At 37.0% G+C, this 18430-nt stretch overlaps 2 protein-coding genes across 8 annotated transcripts in view; both read left to right on the top strand.

The window, feature by feature from the left end:
* LOC129425815 (immunoglobulin kappa light chain-like) overlaps window positions 1-18430 on the top strand; it is a 688217-nt gene that overhangs the window by 315320 nt on the left and 354467 nt on the right. The gene's annotated exons all lie outside the window — the stretch shown is intronic.
* ankfn1b (ankyrin repeat and fibronectin type III domain containing 1b) overlaps window positions 2487-18430 on the top strand; it is a 75551-nt gene continuing 59607 nt past the window's right edge. For 2 of the 7 annotated variants that reach the window (XM_055181376.2, XM_055181375.2), the window contains exons 1-3: window positions 9485-10047; window positions 14200-14378; window positions 16266-16489. In XM_055181376.2, the coding sequence (XP_055037351.2) occupies window positions 9929-10047; window positions 14200-14378; window positions 16266-16489 (522 nt within the window). In that variant the 5' untranslated portion in view covers window positions 9485-9928. Of the gene's footprint in view, window positions 2902-3017; window positions 3265-5226; window positions 5526-5905; window positions 5976-9484; window positions 10048-14199; window positions 14379-16265; window positions 16490-18430 lie in introns of those variants that run through there. The other 5 variants (XM_055181378.2, XM_055181380.2, XM_055181379.2 and 2 more) reach the window with 5 other exon arrangements.

Genomic DNA, 18430 nt, shown 5'->3' with positions numbered 1-18430 from the left:
TGTAATAAACAAATAGTACCAACACCGAAACTGTGCATGAGAAAAATACCAAAAGTAGAAGAGAAAATTATAAATATTTTTAAATGCTGATATGAACATACAAATTATTTTGTTTTATTTGTAACCTAAATGGGATATGACAGTAAAGAAGATTCAACACTTTAAAAGTTTTAATAAAACATTTATTTTCATATTTGATATTTCATTTCATAAGCTCGCACCGCCAAATAGTAAATTCAACAATTCATTCTTATGGTTGATCTCACAGGTTGTTAACGTTTCAGTGGGAGAGCTTATGTTTTCATTGTCAATAGTGACATCTAGTGGGGCAATAAAAGTACTGCAGATAATAAATTTAGGCCTTCTGGTAGACCGATTATTTTTTTTCCAAAAGCTCCATCTAGTGGCAAGCAATGTTCTTATCCTCCTTTTTTAATATCAACTACTGTGAAATACTTAGATTTTTTCATTTTCAATATCAGCTTTGAGGTAGAACAAATGTTTTTCAGTTCTTATCAGATTGTTAATGACATTTTTCATTATACATTAGTGATGCACTATATATGCATTGAATAAACGTGATTTTAGGAATAAATTCATAACATAAAAATGGTTAAGGTTAATGCACTGATAGGCCTACTATATCATTGGCCCTGTCAGAGCAGTAATTTGTTCAAGTCCAGATCTCAGCATTGTTGAAAGTCCTACATACTTTCTCTTTCTAAAGTTTGCAGTGTTTTCTGTGATCATTCCAATGGCACTGGATTAAGCATGTGTAAATGTGTTAGGCTATGGTGTGTCTCAGATGTCTCAGATATTTAATTGATACTCTCAATGCTGAAGACTGTACTTATAGCAGCATGTGAACAGCATTGATCATGAGCCAATATTTTCATGTGCTAATTAATTGCCTCATATTTATATTGTTTTTGATACTGGTGTTAAAATATTGCAAGCCAGACATCCCCACACAAGTACTGATATATCACCATTTATATTCCCAATTACTTTTTTAATTGGTTAATAAACTATGTGGTCCACAGAATATTACCTTGCTTATGTACACAGCTCTTGACCTAAGGTACAACAGTGCCAACATATTTTAGCTTAAAATTAGACAGCTACCAAAAACACTTTATGAATGAAAAGCCTGGGGCACAAAGAGATTGCTTTTGTTAGAAAAAACTCTACTTCATTTTGCATTTGACATGCTGATAGAAAAATATTTTTTAATTTTTTTAAAATATTAATTATAAAGTGAAACAAACAAGAAGCGTGATGATGAAAGACAATTTATTCTCATTTTACTTTATGAATTTTTGGCCTGTGGCTATACTGAACATTTGCATGCATACATTTTTGGCCAAAGCAACTTAGAAATGAGAAAAAACGCAAGTAATTAATCACGAGGAGCCATAATACTGCTGTACTGTATTTCAAGAATAACCAGAATACTGCAAAGCTACAGCAACATCAGCTTTATAATCTTTTGTACTTGAAAAAAGGCAATTTTGATATTAAAGGCAATTAGAAGTCATGTAGTGGATTTATGCTTTTATAAAATGAAATGAAATAAAATCTGATAGATTACAATGAAACCTTATAAAACACATTTAAAATCAAAGCATTTAGAAAAAAAATAAAAAGTTGTTAATTTGGTGATTATGTGTACAATTAAATATATTTACAACAGTATAAATATAAAAACATAAATACACACATTGCTTTACAGAGGAACCATTTCAAAGGGACCAGTCCTTCAATAGTAGCCTATTAATAATTATTATCGAGCACTCCCTTTATTTTGATGAGAGTGTTCTTTTGAACATGCCCACAGAAACCCGTTGGGACGTGCCACATCAAAGTAAAATGAGAAATAATAGGACAAAATCGCACTTTCGCCTTTGGCCTCCATCGACACATGTAAGCAGGACAGATTCATGAATGAGACCACAGAAATACTGTTAGTGGGCAGAGTGCAGAACTACATGAACATGTTCTTTACCATGGGCGGAGAATAGAAAACCGGAAGTTGTTTTTAACATTACGAGGGGTCCAAATAATAATGAAATAATTTTAAATACTGTTTACTGTCAAATAAAAGAATGTTATTTAATGTCTTGTTAATCTTATTTTAAAGGAAACATTTTGGGAATCACTAGAATATAACATTTATTTTTGAAAATAAACGTTTGTAACGTAACAAAAAATGCAAGAAGATTGTCTTACTCTCTATATACAAAATTAAAAACCTTTTAATTGAAAAGAACCCACAGATTGCGTTGTCACGTGATTCCTGCAAGAACTGACAGGCGGATGACTTCAAAGTACCGCGAGAGCGATTTGAAATTAAACTTCTACGTGTGATTTCTCGACTCGCTCTCGCGGTACTTTGACGTCATCCACCTGTCGGTTCTTGCAGCGCCTTATCTCACCACTGATGAAATCTCCAACCAATCACAGTCGTTTGTGATGACTGGATGAAGTTTTCGATAATTGTGATGATTTCCCTGTCAGATTTTTATGGTTTACCACACACACAATATTTGATTAAAACTATAATATTTTTAAGTCTACCCAATACAAATACAATGACGTTTGAATGGAGCTTAATAGAAGATTTCTCTTTTATGAGCCGCCGCGCGCCTCCTGGAGGAAGTTTGCGTCCAAAGTTAAACCCTTTGATGCTCATGTTGTCTCGGTAGTAGCATTAAGTTTAGAGAGACAACCTGCGAATGAATGGACAGCGATCTGAGTGAGACATGTGTGTGGTTTTAATCGATGGAAAGCACAAGGAAGCGTCAAATAAACGCGGACGCAGGTGGAAGACTCTGAAGAGTTTGAAAACTTTCACTCTTTTGACTGACTGACGAGTTTCATTGGTGAGCCTTTGTGTGGCAGGTACGAGTGTGTGTGTTTATAAAACACGAATTTAACTTAATCATCTATGTTTCTTTCAGAAGAGAACTGTAAGTAAAGTAAATATGGTTTTCTGAGGTAAATCTTTGTTTTACTCGGGTTTCGTTTTGCGCGCTCGTCGTTATCGGCTGTTGTCATGGCGATCAGATGTCGCGTTCAGTCACTCTGTTACAAACTTACATTCACGCGCACATTTACGACAAATATAATGAATTATTTAATGAATTAAACTTCTGATAAACGGGAAAAGAAAGAAACTAAAGGAACAACATCAGGTTTCATTTAACCATCTAGTTTACTTTTGTATTATTAAGAAACTTTATTTTCTGACAGTTCTGGAGGATGGTGAGTTTATATGTGTTATGTGTTTATATGTGTATCTGTATTGTTAGGTCAATATAAATATGAATATTTTAATATGAATATAACACTATTTTGAGTTTGTGTTTACCTTCTCAGAGCCTAGAAATAAAGTTTTTTTTCAGTACTGACTAAAACCTATATTTAAAATGGGACTATATGGACATCATCGTTATAAATTGAGGACTCATTCCTCAAAATTCAGATTGTTGTCTTTAAAGGGAACATTTCACAATACCTTTTTAAGATGTAAAATAAGTCGTTGATGTCCCGAGAGTACATATGTGAAGTTTTATCTCAATATACCATATAGATAATTTATTATAGCATGTTAAAATTGCCGCTTTGTAGGTGGGAGCAAAAATTTGCCTTTTTGTGTGTGTCCTTTTAAATGCAAATGAGCTGATAAAATGCAACACTGATCACCCAACCCATTCTCACCAAAAAGCGTACAAATGACACGCAGTGTGATTATTGTGCAATAGATACGCCAAATTCCGATTTTGCGTGCATATGATACGCCAGTCCTTCCCATTCACTTATATGAATAATCGTTTCGTGACGTTTTATTTATTGTTTTCTCATTTGTTTTCTGTTTTTTTACCATTTTCGCTTGGGTTTAGGGTTAGAACATCTTTTTATTATATAAAAATGACATCCTAACCCAAACCCCAACTCTAACCCCAACTCCAAGCGACCATGGCTTAAATATAGATAAAAACATAGAGAAACCTGTTTATTAAATAACCTGCTTAAACAAATGTGAAATCTAACCCTAAACACAAGCCAAAATGGTTTAAAAAACAGAAAACAAATGAGAAAACAATAAATAAAACGACACGAAACGATTCGCCATATAAGTGAATGGGAAGGACTGGCGTATCATATGCACGCAAAATCGGAATTTGGCGTATCTATTGCACGATAATCACACTGCGTGTCATTTGTACGCATCTTGGTGAGAACGGGTAGCATCACCATAATGATGGTTTGTTGATATTGAAACTCAATTGTGCTGTCAAATATTTTCTCTCTCTCTCTCGGCACTGAATGTCAGTGTCGTAGTTGAATATTAAGGGTTGGTATTATTATAACAAGATCCCCCTTTGACATCACAAGGGGAGCCACATTTCAATGACCTATTTTGTCACATGCTTGCAGAGAATGGTTTACCAAAAGTTACTGGGTTTTTCTTTTTCACATTTTCTAGGTTACTAGGAGCACTGGGGACCCAATTATAGCACTTAAACTTGGAAAAAGTCACATTTTCATGACATGTCCCCTTTAATGGGCAGGGTTTCGGTTAGTCCACACTTATTATAATTCTCTTTATAGAAAACAATACAAGTCAGATGTCCACATGTGTGTGTGTGTATGAGGGTTTACTTTTCTGTGATTTGGAGGACAAATGTCTCCAGAAGAGAATTAAATCTTACAAAACCTCTTTTTGGAGAGGACTGATGATAATCTCAACTGGAGATTTGTGTAGTTGTAGAAAAACAGTGTTTGCTTGTATCTGTGAGTTTAGGGTCAGGGTTTAGTCTGTAGTCATTATATTAAAGTCTCTTTATACTAAATAGAAATCTATTATGTGCCCCTATTAAATAACGAGCAATACATTTGTGTGTTGGTCAGCGTAACTAATTGCAGGTTGAGAGTGTGAGGAAGTCAGATGGTAAGGTGTGTCCTGTATACAGCAGGGTCAGGAAAAGGATGCACACACACACACAAAGCTATTATATTCCTATAGTGACTGAAGGAAAAGGTTGTTATTGTTGCCTGCAAGTTTACCAGATGGAGCACAGTACGTGTGTGACATTGAATTGAGATGCATTTGTCCACTTGCACAGGAAATGAGCTGATATGACGTGTGTCATTTCCCTCATTGGTTCTGTTCGGCCCGTGAATCATCCTGTTGATTTTGGAGAAAAGTCCTTTATTTCTCGCTGACATTCAGAGAAGTGAGTCACCCCTCAGTGAGAGCAGGGAAAGTGAGCGTTGAGGGAGGTAATGATGAGTTGTCGGGTGACTCATGTGAATTATATGATGCTGACGGTGTTAGTGGAAGGTTAACGCGGGCGAATGTTTGTAAAGCAGCTGATGAGGTTTTTGGTCATGTAAAGGGCACATGTACGTATCGAACTACGTCTGTGTTTCAACTTGTAAAGACGCTGGAAAGCGACTGCTGTTTCCGACCTGAGGGCTTGAATTATACTCAGAGACAATGATACAACACATCCCAGGATGTAAGAAATTCATTGATAATAATCTCTTCTGTGCAACATGCAATGATTCATCTGACTTCAGTACCAGGGTTAGATTAGTTTAATGTGGTCATGATGATGACGAACGATTATATTAAATTGGTATCTCTCAGAACGTATTTTGGAAGATTCTTTTAATAGAAACGCTTTCTAATGTCTTGCCGTGTTATCTGTAAACAGTGCCAGTTTGGTTCACTTCTCTGAGCCAATTTAATTTGAAAATGCTGCAAAACTAATTGTTTAAAAACAACACTTAAAGGTTAAGAGGAAGAAGTAATGAAATATTTGTGGATTCTTATTTCTCTTTTCTGCATGTAAAAACACATCAAAGCAGAAATCATAACCTGTGTTTTTTCTCTCAGCATGAGTCTGGCATGATGCTGGCTGACTGACACAGTATGCTGATGTATTCAGTATCGACGCGCTGATGGAGTGAGTACTCATCTTTGTGAATTTCATTAGCATTTATACACATACATTTACATCTATCATGTTAAAAAGAACTACAGCTTCTGATAAATGGATCAGAAACTCCGCCCAGTGCTGATACCTTTTGTCAATGAATAGAGCTCTTTCAAAAAAATGAAATCTATATTGTATGTGTTTGTTTGTTTATTTTAGGTGATATATATATATATTTAGTAGCTATATCTTTGATGCTAAATTTGTCTCTGATTGATTGACAGTAAAATGTAAACAGTGAAAATTGCTCTAGAGGAAGTGGTGATGTCATTTTGTTAAAACAATGCATGCGTATCCGGTATGCACCACAAACCCAAACACATTGGTTGGCTTTGGTGGTAACCGGCTATTGTTTAATAAGATATTGTGTACATGAACTGTCCTCAGCGACCACAGATAAAGTCAGCATGTAATTTAAAAACACACTTCTCTCGCTTTCCCTGCTCTCAGTTCCTTTCCAACAGGCACAAGAAGAGAGAGACGTCTCTATGGCACAGAAGTGTCTGTCTACGGCTGTATTTATAATGTGAACCTCTACCTCTACTATTTCTGTATGTGAAATTTTCTATCTTTTCTGAATAGGCTGGGACATATTTGACCGTGTTGGTAAATTGAGTCGAAATAAGCAAATGTTTGATTGACATTTAAACAGACGCCTTTAAGATCTACTGTAATGCAAGGATCTATTATGTTACACATCAGATATTTTTCCCAACAGTTAACCAAACATTTACTTAAGACATAACAGATTATTTCTGCATGAAATCTTGTCAAAACAGCTATTTTTAAAAATGTAATTTTGTGTATATGTGTATATATCGGGGTCTCGTGCATCTGTGTGCATGCTTCAGATCTGTCAGCGCAAGGAAGATTGTTTTTAAATCTTGTCGCTCTTTATAAATCTTTAAACATCAGTCAGGTCCTGAATTTTATCTCTCTTAAAGTGCACCTATTTCATTGCTAAAAACAACGTTATTTTGTGTATTTTGTATAATACAATGTGTTCGCTCCAGATATACTGCTTTCCTTAAACGCTTCTGTACAAAGTTCATCAATCTGAAAAGCTCTGTGTCAGTGATTGGCCAGCTAATCTGTACATTGTGATTGGCCTGAATACCTCTTACATAAGCCGGAAATGTGACGCTCCTTACCATGTTTGAAAGATTCGCTCACAATGCAATGCTAACAGGAGTTAACATCTGAAGCAGGAGGAATTATGATAATGTCGGTCTTGTCCACATCAACATGCCCAGGAAGTAAACTGTTGCATACAATCCGTGTGTCTGTTGTAGTCTAAAATAAGAGATTTACATTGTAGACGATAACTCGCGTCATCCTTTACTTTGGGGTTTGTACTTTTTGCATATCCTTAACATGTATTAATACACACTTACACACCAAAGAAAATATAAAATCAGACAATAGATGCTCTTTAATAAATACTTTAACATCAAGCAAGTCCTGCAATTTCTTTTTTTATCCTGCATGTTTTACAACCTAAACCAAAATGTCAAACGCGCATCATGGATTAGATTAAGCATTTAGGACGCTACACCTCTCAGAAAACATACAAATAAAGATCATTTTAAATGTTTAATCACATCGCTAGATGAGAGCTTAAAGGTCACGTTCTTCCTGATACCATTTTTCAAACCTTAGTTAGTGTGTAATGCTACTATAATAGCATAAATAATACCTGCAAAATGATAAAGCTCAAAGTTCACTGCCAGGCGATATATTTTCTTTAACAGAATTTCTCCTTTCAAAGCCTACAGCGAACGGCTGGTTTGGACTACAGCCCTCTACTCCCTGCTTTAATGATGTCAATATAAGAGTTTTGACTAAACTCCGCCCACAGGAATAATACGCCAGCTAAGCTAAGCTAAACTGCTGTCGAATCACAACACACTAAACAAACTACACAATCAGAACTCGATACATATTTCTGAAGGAGGGACTTCATAGAAAAAGGAAGACATCAGCCTGTTTTTAGGAAAGTGAAAACAGCGCTATAGAGATAAGTAAATTGTGTGAAATTTGTTTTACACATGAAACATGAACACGTTGTATAGCGCACTGTAAAAACAATCAAAGCTTAAAAAACACTGGAAGAACGGGACCTTTACTATACTTATTTTTACGAAAACCTCAATTTCGACCAAAATCAATATTTATACTTATTTCGCCTATAGCTCAAAATTTTACTGTGTGCATTACAACTCATTTTGCCATCACGTATCACATATACACACATTTGTGTTCCTGTAGTGTTCTCCAAGTTGCTTTGGATACATGCTTTATAATTTTGCTAATTTATGGGTTAACATTTTGTATGACCAAGTCAGTCCAAATGTAGTTTTACAGTTTTTAGACAAAATGTATTTTTTACAATAAACCCAACCCTTGCCATGAACATAGAATCTGGCATGGCGTTAAAAAGAAAAGAAAGAAAAAAAATGTAGGCATTAAAAAGGCATAGATGTACTTCTGCTGTAGATTCTGTACGTCTCACGATATAGTATTGAATCATTGTGATTTTTTTCTTATTTGAAAATCGCTTTGATTAAATCACGGTTCACTTTTAGAAACGCAATATTATAAATGCAATATTATTATGTGACAATTAGCCCATTACATTTTAAAACACTAATTGTACGGTCTACTGTGGAATAACAGCTGTCAATAGCAGTAGAGTGAAACAGCTAATATTATTTAAATTAATATTATTGAAAAATTGGCATCAGATCACATGCCAAAACTGACACTTTTCCAAACAGACACATTTGGCACATAAACGTTACAGATGGCACGTTGCACAGTATTATATTAAATAAATATAATTAAGCACAGGGATTGTGTGATGCGTGCAGGCACGCACGTGCACACACACACACTTTTCATCACAGCTGTGAGGTGTATTGATTGGTGAGGTCAGGTCATGACATACAAGTAGTTATTTTGATGTTTCTGACAAAAGATGACTTCACAATCATAGTTTTCATTTTATTGCCACCATCACATCTTTGTCGGCTCAGGATGTGTGCCACGCATACACATACCCCTCGACTATAACGTTTTTATATACAAGCATGATGCAATAATTTGCACGTTTTTGAAGCAAAACACAGGAATAGGAATGTTGTCTCGTACCATGTGATGTGGGACGCTCCAGTAAGAGCCCCATATTGATTTTATTAACTGAAGTGTGGCTCAGTCTCACTGCTGTCTTTATCAAAGAATGACTCACACACAAACACACACACAAGCGCTCACAGGAATAGAGATGCAGGGCAGTTGTTAAAAATCAATCATTCTGCAGTTTTATTTATTTAACCGCAGCTAATCTGTTCCTTTCTGGAGACTCAGATTCCTTTCAAATCCTTTTTCATCTTTATCCATTCATTTTCCTTCATCTCCCTTAGATCATATTATTTCTTTCAGAGCTCTCGGCACACGTGTGAGAGAGAGAGAGGGAGAGGGAGAGAGGGAGAGAGGGAGAGAGAGAGAGAGGTACAGGATGGCACAGGATGTTGATGATGTTGCCGCAGCACTGATGCTGCTCTGGAGGGAGAGAGCTGACAGACACCTTAAACTCACAAGCGTGTGTCTGATTCGCTCGTCTCGCTCTCTCACAGCAGGGTAGATACCCTCTACGGCCGCTCTGCTGCTTGGAAGGAAGTTATAAGCGTTGCTATTTTCAGTGTGTGAATGAGAAGAGCTCAGACGGACAGATAGCGGCAGCTCCTCCAGATTCATTGATGTTTGGGGAAAACAAGGGAATTACAAGGATGTGAGCGGAGCTAGATATGACAGAATGAATATGATTCCCAGGTAAATAGCAGCAGTGCTAGAGGAGCATGTTTATGGAATAACTCAAGACTTTGTCTTTGAATGCGGACACACGCTCGCATGCAAAGGTCACAATGGCAAGTTTCGGAAAACTTACGGATTACTTTAACCGTCGGCGTTCCAGAGATGAGCTCATGGCTCGGAGAGATGCTCGCCGCAGTGGCAGTTACTGCTGCACGGTTGCTGAGGCCAGGTATTCCCAAAACAGAGAGAGATAGGAAGAGAGAGAGGGATTAAAGTGTGTGTGGACTGAGGGAATGTTGATGTTGTATGTGATGTATGTTTGTGTTTATGTGACATCAATTAACATGACTTTTAATGACAGCAGGTCATGTTTAGTACAGATTTTATGTGGCTATCAAAAAAATCTGGATGACAGATGTTTATGTGATGTCTGATAGTAGATGTAAGCAGAAAGCATATCAGACACTTCATCTTTGTTTTTATGTGATATCTGCAGTGGAGTTGAAGTTCGGTCAGTTCATCTCAATGGGGCAAATCCAGATCAGAGGCGCAGGTGAAGAAATGAATAGGCAATAAAATAAGAAAGGAATACTGATGTTGTAGCTGTCGCTGTGTACACCTTCACAAAGATATTAATACTCGTACTGTTGGCAAAACTCTTTTTCAATGACCGGCAGATTAAAATAGCAATTACACACACACCTGCTTGCTTCTGATGTCTCATCTATCTTAAATTTAATTAAATTCAGTTAAATCGTAAACATCATTACATTAACTATTAAAGGCAATATTAAACAGAAATCCTAGCCATTTTATGCTGTAATATGACATTTCTCAGTGAAATAAAAGATGAAATGTAGGACAGTACTTTTTGTCCTTGTGAATTGATCGGAATGTAAAAGTGGGGGATACAAACCAGAATAGAGGCAGGTGGGTGGAGGGAAGGGTTGAAAAGTAAAAGGTTTATTGTTGTCTAAAAACAAGTTGTTTTAAAAATAGAGCAAGATGTTATATAAAAAAAAATAAAAATAAAAAACAGGAGACATGCATTAGGTGAGTGCATTAGGATTAATCTCGATTCCATGTTTAAAAGAAAAGTTTGCCAAAGAGGATTTTTTTATGCACTATTAACTCATATTAGGAAATCATGTTTAATTGCACACAATTTGATCAGAAGATTCTGGGTGATCTGTTCTTTTAATTCATGACAAAATATAAAGATTTAGCAATTATTTTCTCCCTGTAATGTTCATTTCAAACTTGAGCTTCAATAGACTAAGAAATCTGAGCAGGATGTTTTTTGTTTTTCACACAATGAAAGTGATGGTGACCATATCTGATGCATTACAAAAATAGTCCATATGACTCATGTAATGTGTGTCACCTGAAGCTATACCATCAGCAGACCCAAATACAGTCTTTATTCACTAAGCTTGACATAATAAAAAAATAAATAGGTCATATAGGTTATGATTATGTACAAAGGTATTTAACAAACATTGATTTTTTGCATTGCTATATCTCTTCTGTATTAGTAGTACAAGCTCGATCAAAGATGAGAAAAATGAAGCTGTTAATATTTGATCAATAGTGGAGCACATTATTGGCACAAGCATGAATCAGAGCCGATTTGTATTTGCGCTTCTGCCTCCCGATTGTTGCAGATGATGCATGTGTTCTCAGGATGTTTTTGGAAGGAGATATACAGAATATCTTCTGTTTGAGCTGTAGGTTTGATTTACTCCAGTGTTTTGGATGCTAATGATGTTGCATAACTCGACGCCTGTTCAGATCTCAGACAGACGCTGTCACATTCTGCTGTAGAATTTCCTGATACCGTTAGGAATTTGCTGGTCTGTCGTTGCCAGACGCAGAGACGGCCAAATCTATGCACGCTAATGCCTCAACACTAATGTTTTTAACACTACAGACTGCTACAAAATCTAATTCATGAACACTTCACACATACACACGTTTGCTTGTTTTACTATGTTAGTAAGGTCATTTCATAGACATCTGTTGATTTTAAATCAGGCTTAATGGTATTTTCTATCGCCTATTTCTAAACCTAATCCTTACAGAAACATGTGCACTGCATAAGATATAAAGAGAAACAAGATTTGGCTGATAATAAGCTTTTTATCTTGTGAGGACCAGGTTAATTGCCCTTACAAAAATAGATAAACGCACACACAACACAAGTAATTGGTTTTCTTATACACGCTCTTATGTTTTTAGACTCATTTAAATGAGTTTATGTTGTTGTTTATAGTAATTATAAAAAACAATGAGTTAAACCACCTAGATTTGTATGTTATTTAAAGAAAATTGAATGTGAGTGTGTTGGGTTTAAAGCCACAATATGTATAATATTTGTAATAAAATATCCAAAAACCACTCGCACATTATGATATATTTCATGGAGTTGTGTACTTGTTTTAAATAAAGGCTTGTGTACACCAAAGCATTTAAAAGTGGCTTGCGGAAGTGCTTGCCAGAGTTTTTACAGCTACCTGTTTTTGTTGCTATGATTCTTCTGCTTTGTTTAACGATATGCTGATTAGTTGTTGTGATATTTGTCCCACCCCTCCTCCACTGTGATTGGATGACCAAGTAAAAAGTGACATTAAAGAGCTTAGCGTTTCACCCACAATTGAACTTTTTTCAACAATGGGCGCTGAGTGCACAAAACACAATGATTAAATAATCGTCTCATCGTGATTGTTTGACCTCATTGCGATGATTTCAGATCACTGCAGTGATTGCACATCTCTCTAAAAACACAAGGGGGAGCTGCCATTTATTACAGTGAAAAAACAGCTTTTGAAGAAATTTACGAACTGCCAGGTAAAACATACATTTCTAAAACAGCAGTTCCAAATTTAGGGAAGTGAAGGATGCAATTCTTAACTCTTTCACCGCCAGCGTTTTTTTAAAAAGTTGCCAGCCAGCGCCAGCGTTTTTCATGATTTTCACCAAAGTTTAATGCCTTCCAGAAAATGTTCTTCTTTAAATATATAAACATACAATATACCAATATACAATTCAGAGCGATCTTTAAAACAGACACGGACATGCAGCCGCTTGCCATAGGGCAATACTTCCGGGTTTAAAAAGTTGCGGAATAATAGCGGTATTGCGGAAAGACGGAAAATCTTGTCATTGGCGGGGAAGCGTTTTCTCTTAATTGACGAGATATCTCGTCAATGGCGGTGAAAGAGTTAAAAGGGACAGAGAATGAAAAAACATTTTTACCCTGTCTTTGTTGAATAATGGTAGTCTATCCACATTCACAAACATACAAAAAGTGCTAAACATGCTAAACATCTCAGTCTCATAGAAATTCCTCTTTTAGAAATGTCAGCCAGAAAACGGCCCAATCTGAAAAACTGATGATTATGACATCACAGGCATCTAACTGCCCCTCCACTTTAAAATTATTGGCTACATTTTTTGAGTGGCAGCAAAGTCAGCCAATCAGTAATGAGATTGAAAGTTAAGTCAGTAGGGGGAGCCCAATAGGTGCAAAACCACTTGTTTAAAATCCCCCACCCTAATAGAGCTATCTGAGAGAGGTTTTTAGGAAGCTTCTAAGGCATTACAGACCCAAACAAATTTTTTTTTGTCTGCATGTCACATCACAGGACAAGGATAAATACTCTGTTCAATCATTCTATGTCACCTTAAAGGATCTGTAAGGAATAGATTTTTTGCAGCCACTACAGACATGTGGTCCAGTACTGATATGACCTTAGTATGATTGGCTACTATTTAAGCAACAACCGTCAGGCAGATGACATCAAAGTGCTGCGAGAGTGATTCAAAAGCAGACTCTTTTGAATGATTTCTTACATCGTTCTCGCGGTACTTTGATGGTTCTAGCGGTGACGCACCCAGTAAAATTTTTTTATGCCTGGCTTTTATCCAGTGGTTGAGAGGAAACAGAGAACACTCTTATTAAAAGGGCTGTGAATTTAATTGTGGAGTGAGTGTCTCTTGGCGTCCACGTGATACGGACATGCGCACACACACACATTGCTCAAAACACTCATTCAGTGCAAGTCTATTGAATGTATGTTTCAGTGTACTCCTGGAGAAAACACTGACCTCCTTAAAAAGCCTCATGAGTCGAGGATCGTTCATCATGTTTAACAGACATCTTCAGTGTACTTCTGTAAAGTTTTGATTATGTATTAAAGTATGAAACTGCAGAATAGACAACAACAGATTAAGTGCAACAGTAGAAGCACAGCACTAAGTTAAGTGCACCGAAACTTAAAACGCTTCTATTTTGGGTTTGATTTGGATATACTAGAGGCCTTGTATGTTAACTGACCCCTCAGTGTTATTGATCAATTGAGGATAATTTATTGTGTTATAGGTCGCTGGAGCGACGGCTACAGAGGCCTATTCTGGCCAAATCTAGAACATTACCCAGCATTCCTCAGTCTCCCGCCTCCATCCGTGGTCAGCAGCCCGGGAACGTCTGCATACAGCGACAGCGCTCGCAATTTCTGTCCAGCCCTGGTCCTACTGAAGCGTGCACGTTGCCGTCCGCAGGTATTGTGTTTGCTTATGTTTATTTAAGCATTTAATCAAAACATTTTCTTTATTGTATTAAACTTAAGTTTTGATTATTGTGCTTGGCAAAGCATTTTACCCCAATAAAGTGTTAAAGGGACAATAAGTAGGATTTACCCCATGTAGTGGTGAAGTTGTATTTTGCATTCAAATGAATAGTGCTCTCTAGCGCCTCGCTTTTTTCAACTGTGGTACGGTAGCTGTTATGTAATCACTGATCTCCTTGTCCGATTCAGCTAGTTCACGTGTTCTGAATGAGAACACATTGTGGAAATGCGTTGGTAGGCTAGTGCTTTTTGTCTCTCTTTGCTATTATAGTTTATCAATACGGCGGAACGACATGGAAGCCTCCTTGGACTTACCCGTTCAATGTTAGTAAAGAGAAGAAATTCTAAGCTTACAAAGAAAGTCAGATCACCGGCTGAGGTCATTTGACACCAACGAGGACATATTTATGAATAAAAACATTGATTTTGATGAATAAAACACTTAAAACCCTACTTACTGTCCCTTTAAGTGCGCTGAAAAAGTGTTAAAATTCTTCATGAGAACATGAATATTATAGTTGCATCAAGAAATTTAGGCCTGTTTGAATGCATTGAGAGGTTTTTAGCATGGTTAAGCCCAGATACACTGCACAAATTTTGCCTTTCCCAGACGCAAGATTGCCATCGTGAAACAATCGTTGCGATTCCTGTGATCGTGGCTCTTAATCGATGATCCTGTTTCTTAGAGTGAGAGATGTTAAAGCACGACCGTTTTCCCGATCTTGCGACCAAAGATAGCCTATGATAGTTTTCCGACAATGTCAGAAATTCTGCATGGTCAATGATGTATTTGTTTATCAGAAGCGCATGCTGATGACGTTGCGCTAACGTGTGTCAGAGCTATCATAGCCTACGATTCAAAAGGTGTCATTGTCGTACAGTCTAAATGCTTGCCGTACCAAAGTTTAAATGATCCATGTCCATGTGATCAGGTAATGGACTAAAAAAATTGTGCAGTGTATCCCGGGCTTTAGATAAATATGTATGACTACCTTTTAATACAATTTTTGCATTAAAAAAATCTGTATAAAACATGCTTCATCTAGAATTTAATTTCTTATTTCTTTCTTTTGCTCTGGGATAACAGTTCACCCTGACATGTTCTTGTCACATTGAATCAGTGGTTAAATTCACAGGACGTCCTTCTATTCACCTACTGGCCAAAAATAATAACTGTAATTAAATCCACAGCGGGCGAATGTTAGACAGAGAATTGATGACATTGGCAGCATAGTTGTGAAGAGATGAAATTTCATACCACAGTTGGTATGACAAACCTTCCATTCACAATATAAGCGAGCGCTGCACCATGTGCGATTGTTGCATGCAGTCCATATTTACTTCCTGCCTGCATCGCTCCGCCAAATCCTCTCTTTCTTTCTCACGCTTTTCTCCTGAATTCTTACAGCTAAGCCGCTCTCGGGTAAAGCTCCATAGGAGCTCTCGAACGTTAAACCTAAAATCTTAGCTTCCTCCCCATTCTAGTTGCTTAGCAACTGTCATTGCCAACAGAGGAGCATGCACACTCCAGATCCTGGCCGTTCTCAGCCACTTTGACGTGCTTATTATGCGCAGATCATGCCAAATGAGGTTCATAATGTCTCGTAGAAACATTGACCCAGAATTGAGTGACTCCAGTCTAATAAATATGAATAACTCTATGAGCCTGTCAAGCTCAGACGTGCTCGTCAGGGCCTTGTATAATATCTGCCCGTGTGGCACAGGATGTCAGGGGAAAAATCATCCTCGGGAGGTTCAGTCATTTGTAGCGTGTGATGTTTCACTGATCATGATCTGTCCTGTCTGTCATCATCATCAGGTGAGATGTGGAGTCTAGAGGATGAAAACGAGGGGGGCGTCGCCACGGGAGCCGTTGATCTCCGCCCGCGATCTCAGTCACCGTTTTCACATTTTCGCCGTCGGGCGGCCTATCTAAGAAAGAGCATGTCTGCGGATGACCATCTGGGTGATTCTGAATCTGAGCCCACCCAACCTGAGGGGCGAAACTTAGCGGACCCAAAAGTTAAACTGAAGAGGAAGTTCGTAAGTAGATGTGTTCTGTCATCTCATTCTGTCACGGTAAACAATATCAAAATTGTACGTTTTAAGTTGTATGGTTTAAAATGATCACACAACCAAATACACCTGCACACACACAAAAACACATAAGGAGGGTTGTGTGTTAATATTTTATGTGGTGTGTATAATAGCAGGTAAACTGAAACCTCATTACCTCCTTGTGTCTGGTAATAGAGGCTCAGGTGTTTCAATGCATCCTGACATGCGTGAACAGATCGAGGGGACAAACTTTAAAGTGTGTATATGATCTCTAGTGTTATACTATCAGGATGGGTTCCTCTCTGGACCTCAGTCGTCTCTGTTTAGGGGTAAGAAGTGGTTATTTGTACATAGTTGATTGTCTTACATTCTTCTCTTCAGTTATTTCAATGTAGGGATGTAGAAAACCACATTTATTCATTTTAACCTCACTTACATGCTAGTTGGTGTTTGGGTGATCCTATTTACAAGCTCTTAAACCCTCTGAATGTTCAGTGTAGGAGTTTTGTGGTACGGTAAGTCGATTATTGTTAGTGACATACAGTCGTGTATTTGTGAAAAGCAGCAAGGATATTAAATAGTTTAATAATTCTCACTATATATGCTGACACCTTCAGAAATTATTTCAGTGTTGCAAAATGCTTCATTTCCATATTGCTTAGTTGTCACAGTTTACAGTGTTTGTGCGCATAAACAATATCTTGGCTGTCTGCCTGCAGTCAGAGATTTTGGTGTAAAAGCTTCTTGCTGTGCATGAGTTTTGGCTGCTGTGTGAGTGATTATTTTTTGTTGTTACAGTGAGATTGAAATATCTTCGATATGGATATGGTTACATAAATTGCTTAGACTAGTCTTACAAGTTTTTTTTTCAAGAATGGTCATACATTTATTCTTAGTCAGTTACATAAGATAGGCTGGTCTAATTTGAATCTGAAAAGTAAAACTAATTAGCCTTAACTAATTGCTAGCTGGTACACAAAGTAGGATATTGGTGTATTTGTATATCAAGCAGGAAGCAAGGAAGCATGCTACTTGTATTATAGATTAGACTAAAGATAAAAAAATCTGTCTGATCTAAAAAGTAAAAAGAATCAACAAACACAGCTCCCTAACCAAACAATAGGGCTGCTCGATTATGGGCAAAATCATAAACACGGTTATTTTGGTAGAAATCATAATCATGATTATTTAACACGATTACTCAGTGGCTTTGAAAACAAGCGAGTATTGCAATGGGTTACACATGTCAAAGCAGTGGTGCCTTCAGAAGTGCCTTACAAACAAATCTGTCCAGCGGCATGCGATTTATCTTTATCTTTACCTCGATTATCTTGTTTTTGTAATTGTTTAAATCCAAATTTGAAATTGAAAATAAAAACCGATTAATTGCACAGCCATACGACACAAACAAGGCTGTTGTTGGACACAGTGTTGGGGAAAGTTACTTTTGAAAGTAATGCATTACAATATTAACTTACTCCCCAAAAAGTAACTAATTGTGTTACTTAGTTACTTTCAATGGAAAGTAATACTTACGTTACTTTTAAGTTACTTTTGCGTTACTTTTCTTACTTGGCTGAGGCTTGATCTCTTTCAGGCCCTGCAGGCTTGCTTCTGGTTTGTGCCTTTTAATCCCTTAACTGGCGCTGTCTTGTGTGCAGAACACCTGAGTTAACTATAATATTTTGCATGTAAATTTTTATCTATCACAACCAACTATATATCGATAAAAAGATCTAAGAATGTAGTTTTTATATTTCAAAACCTTTTAACAGTAATTTATTAATTTGTATGCAGCCAACCGTTGACACCTAGTGGCCGTTGTTGGTAAAACCACAACAGGCCAGATTTACTAAACGAGGCAAATTAGCGCAATGACGCAATTTCAAAAATAGCGCCGATGGGAGTGGTAATCTGCGGGTTATT

This window comes from Misgurnus anguillicaudatus, chromosome 25, assembly GCF_027580225.2.
Source record: "Misgurnus anguillicaudatus chromosome 25, ASM2758022v2, whole genome shotgun sequence".
NCBI classification, from domain to species: Eukaryota; Metazoa; Chordata; class Actinopteri; order Cypriniformes; family Cobitidae; genus Misgurnus; species Misgurnus anguillicaudatus.
Note: the sequence above shows the minus strand (reverse complement) of the source record. Positions and strands in the feature narration are given on the sequence as shown.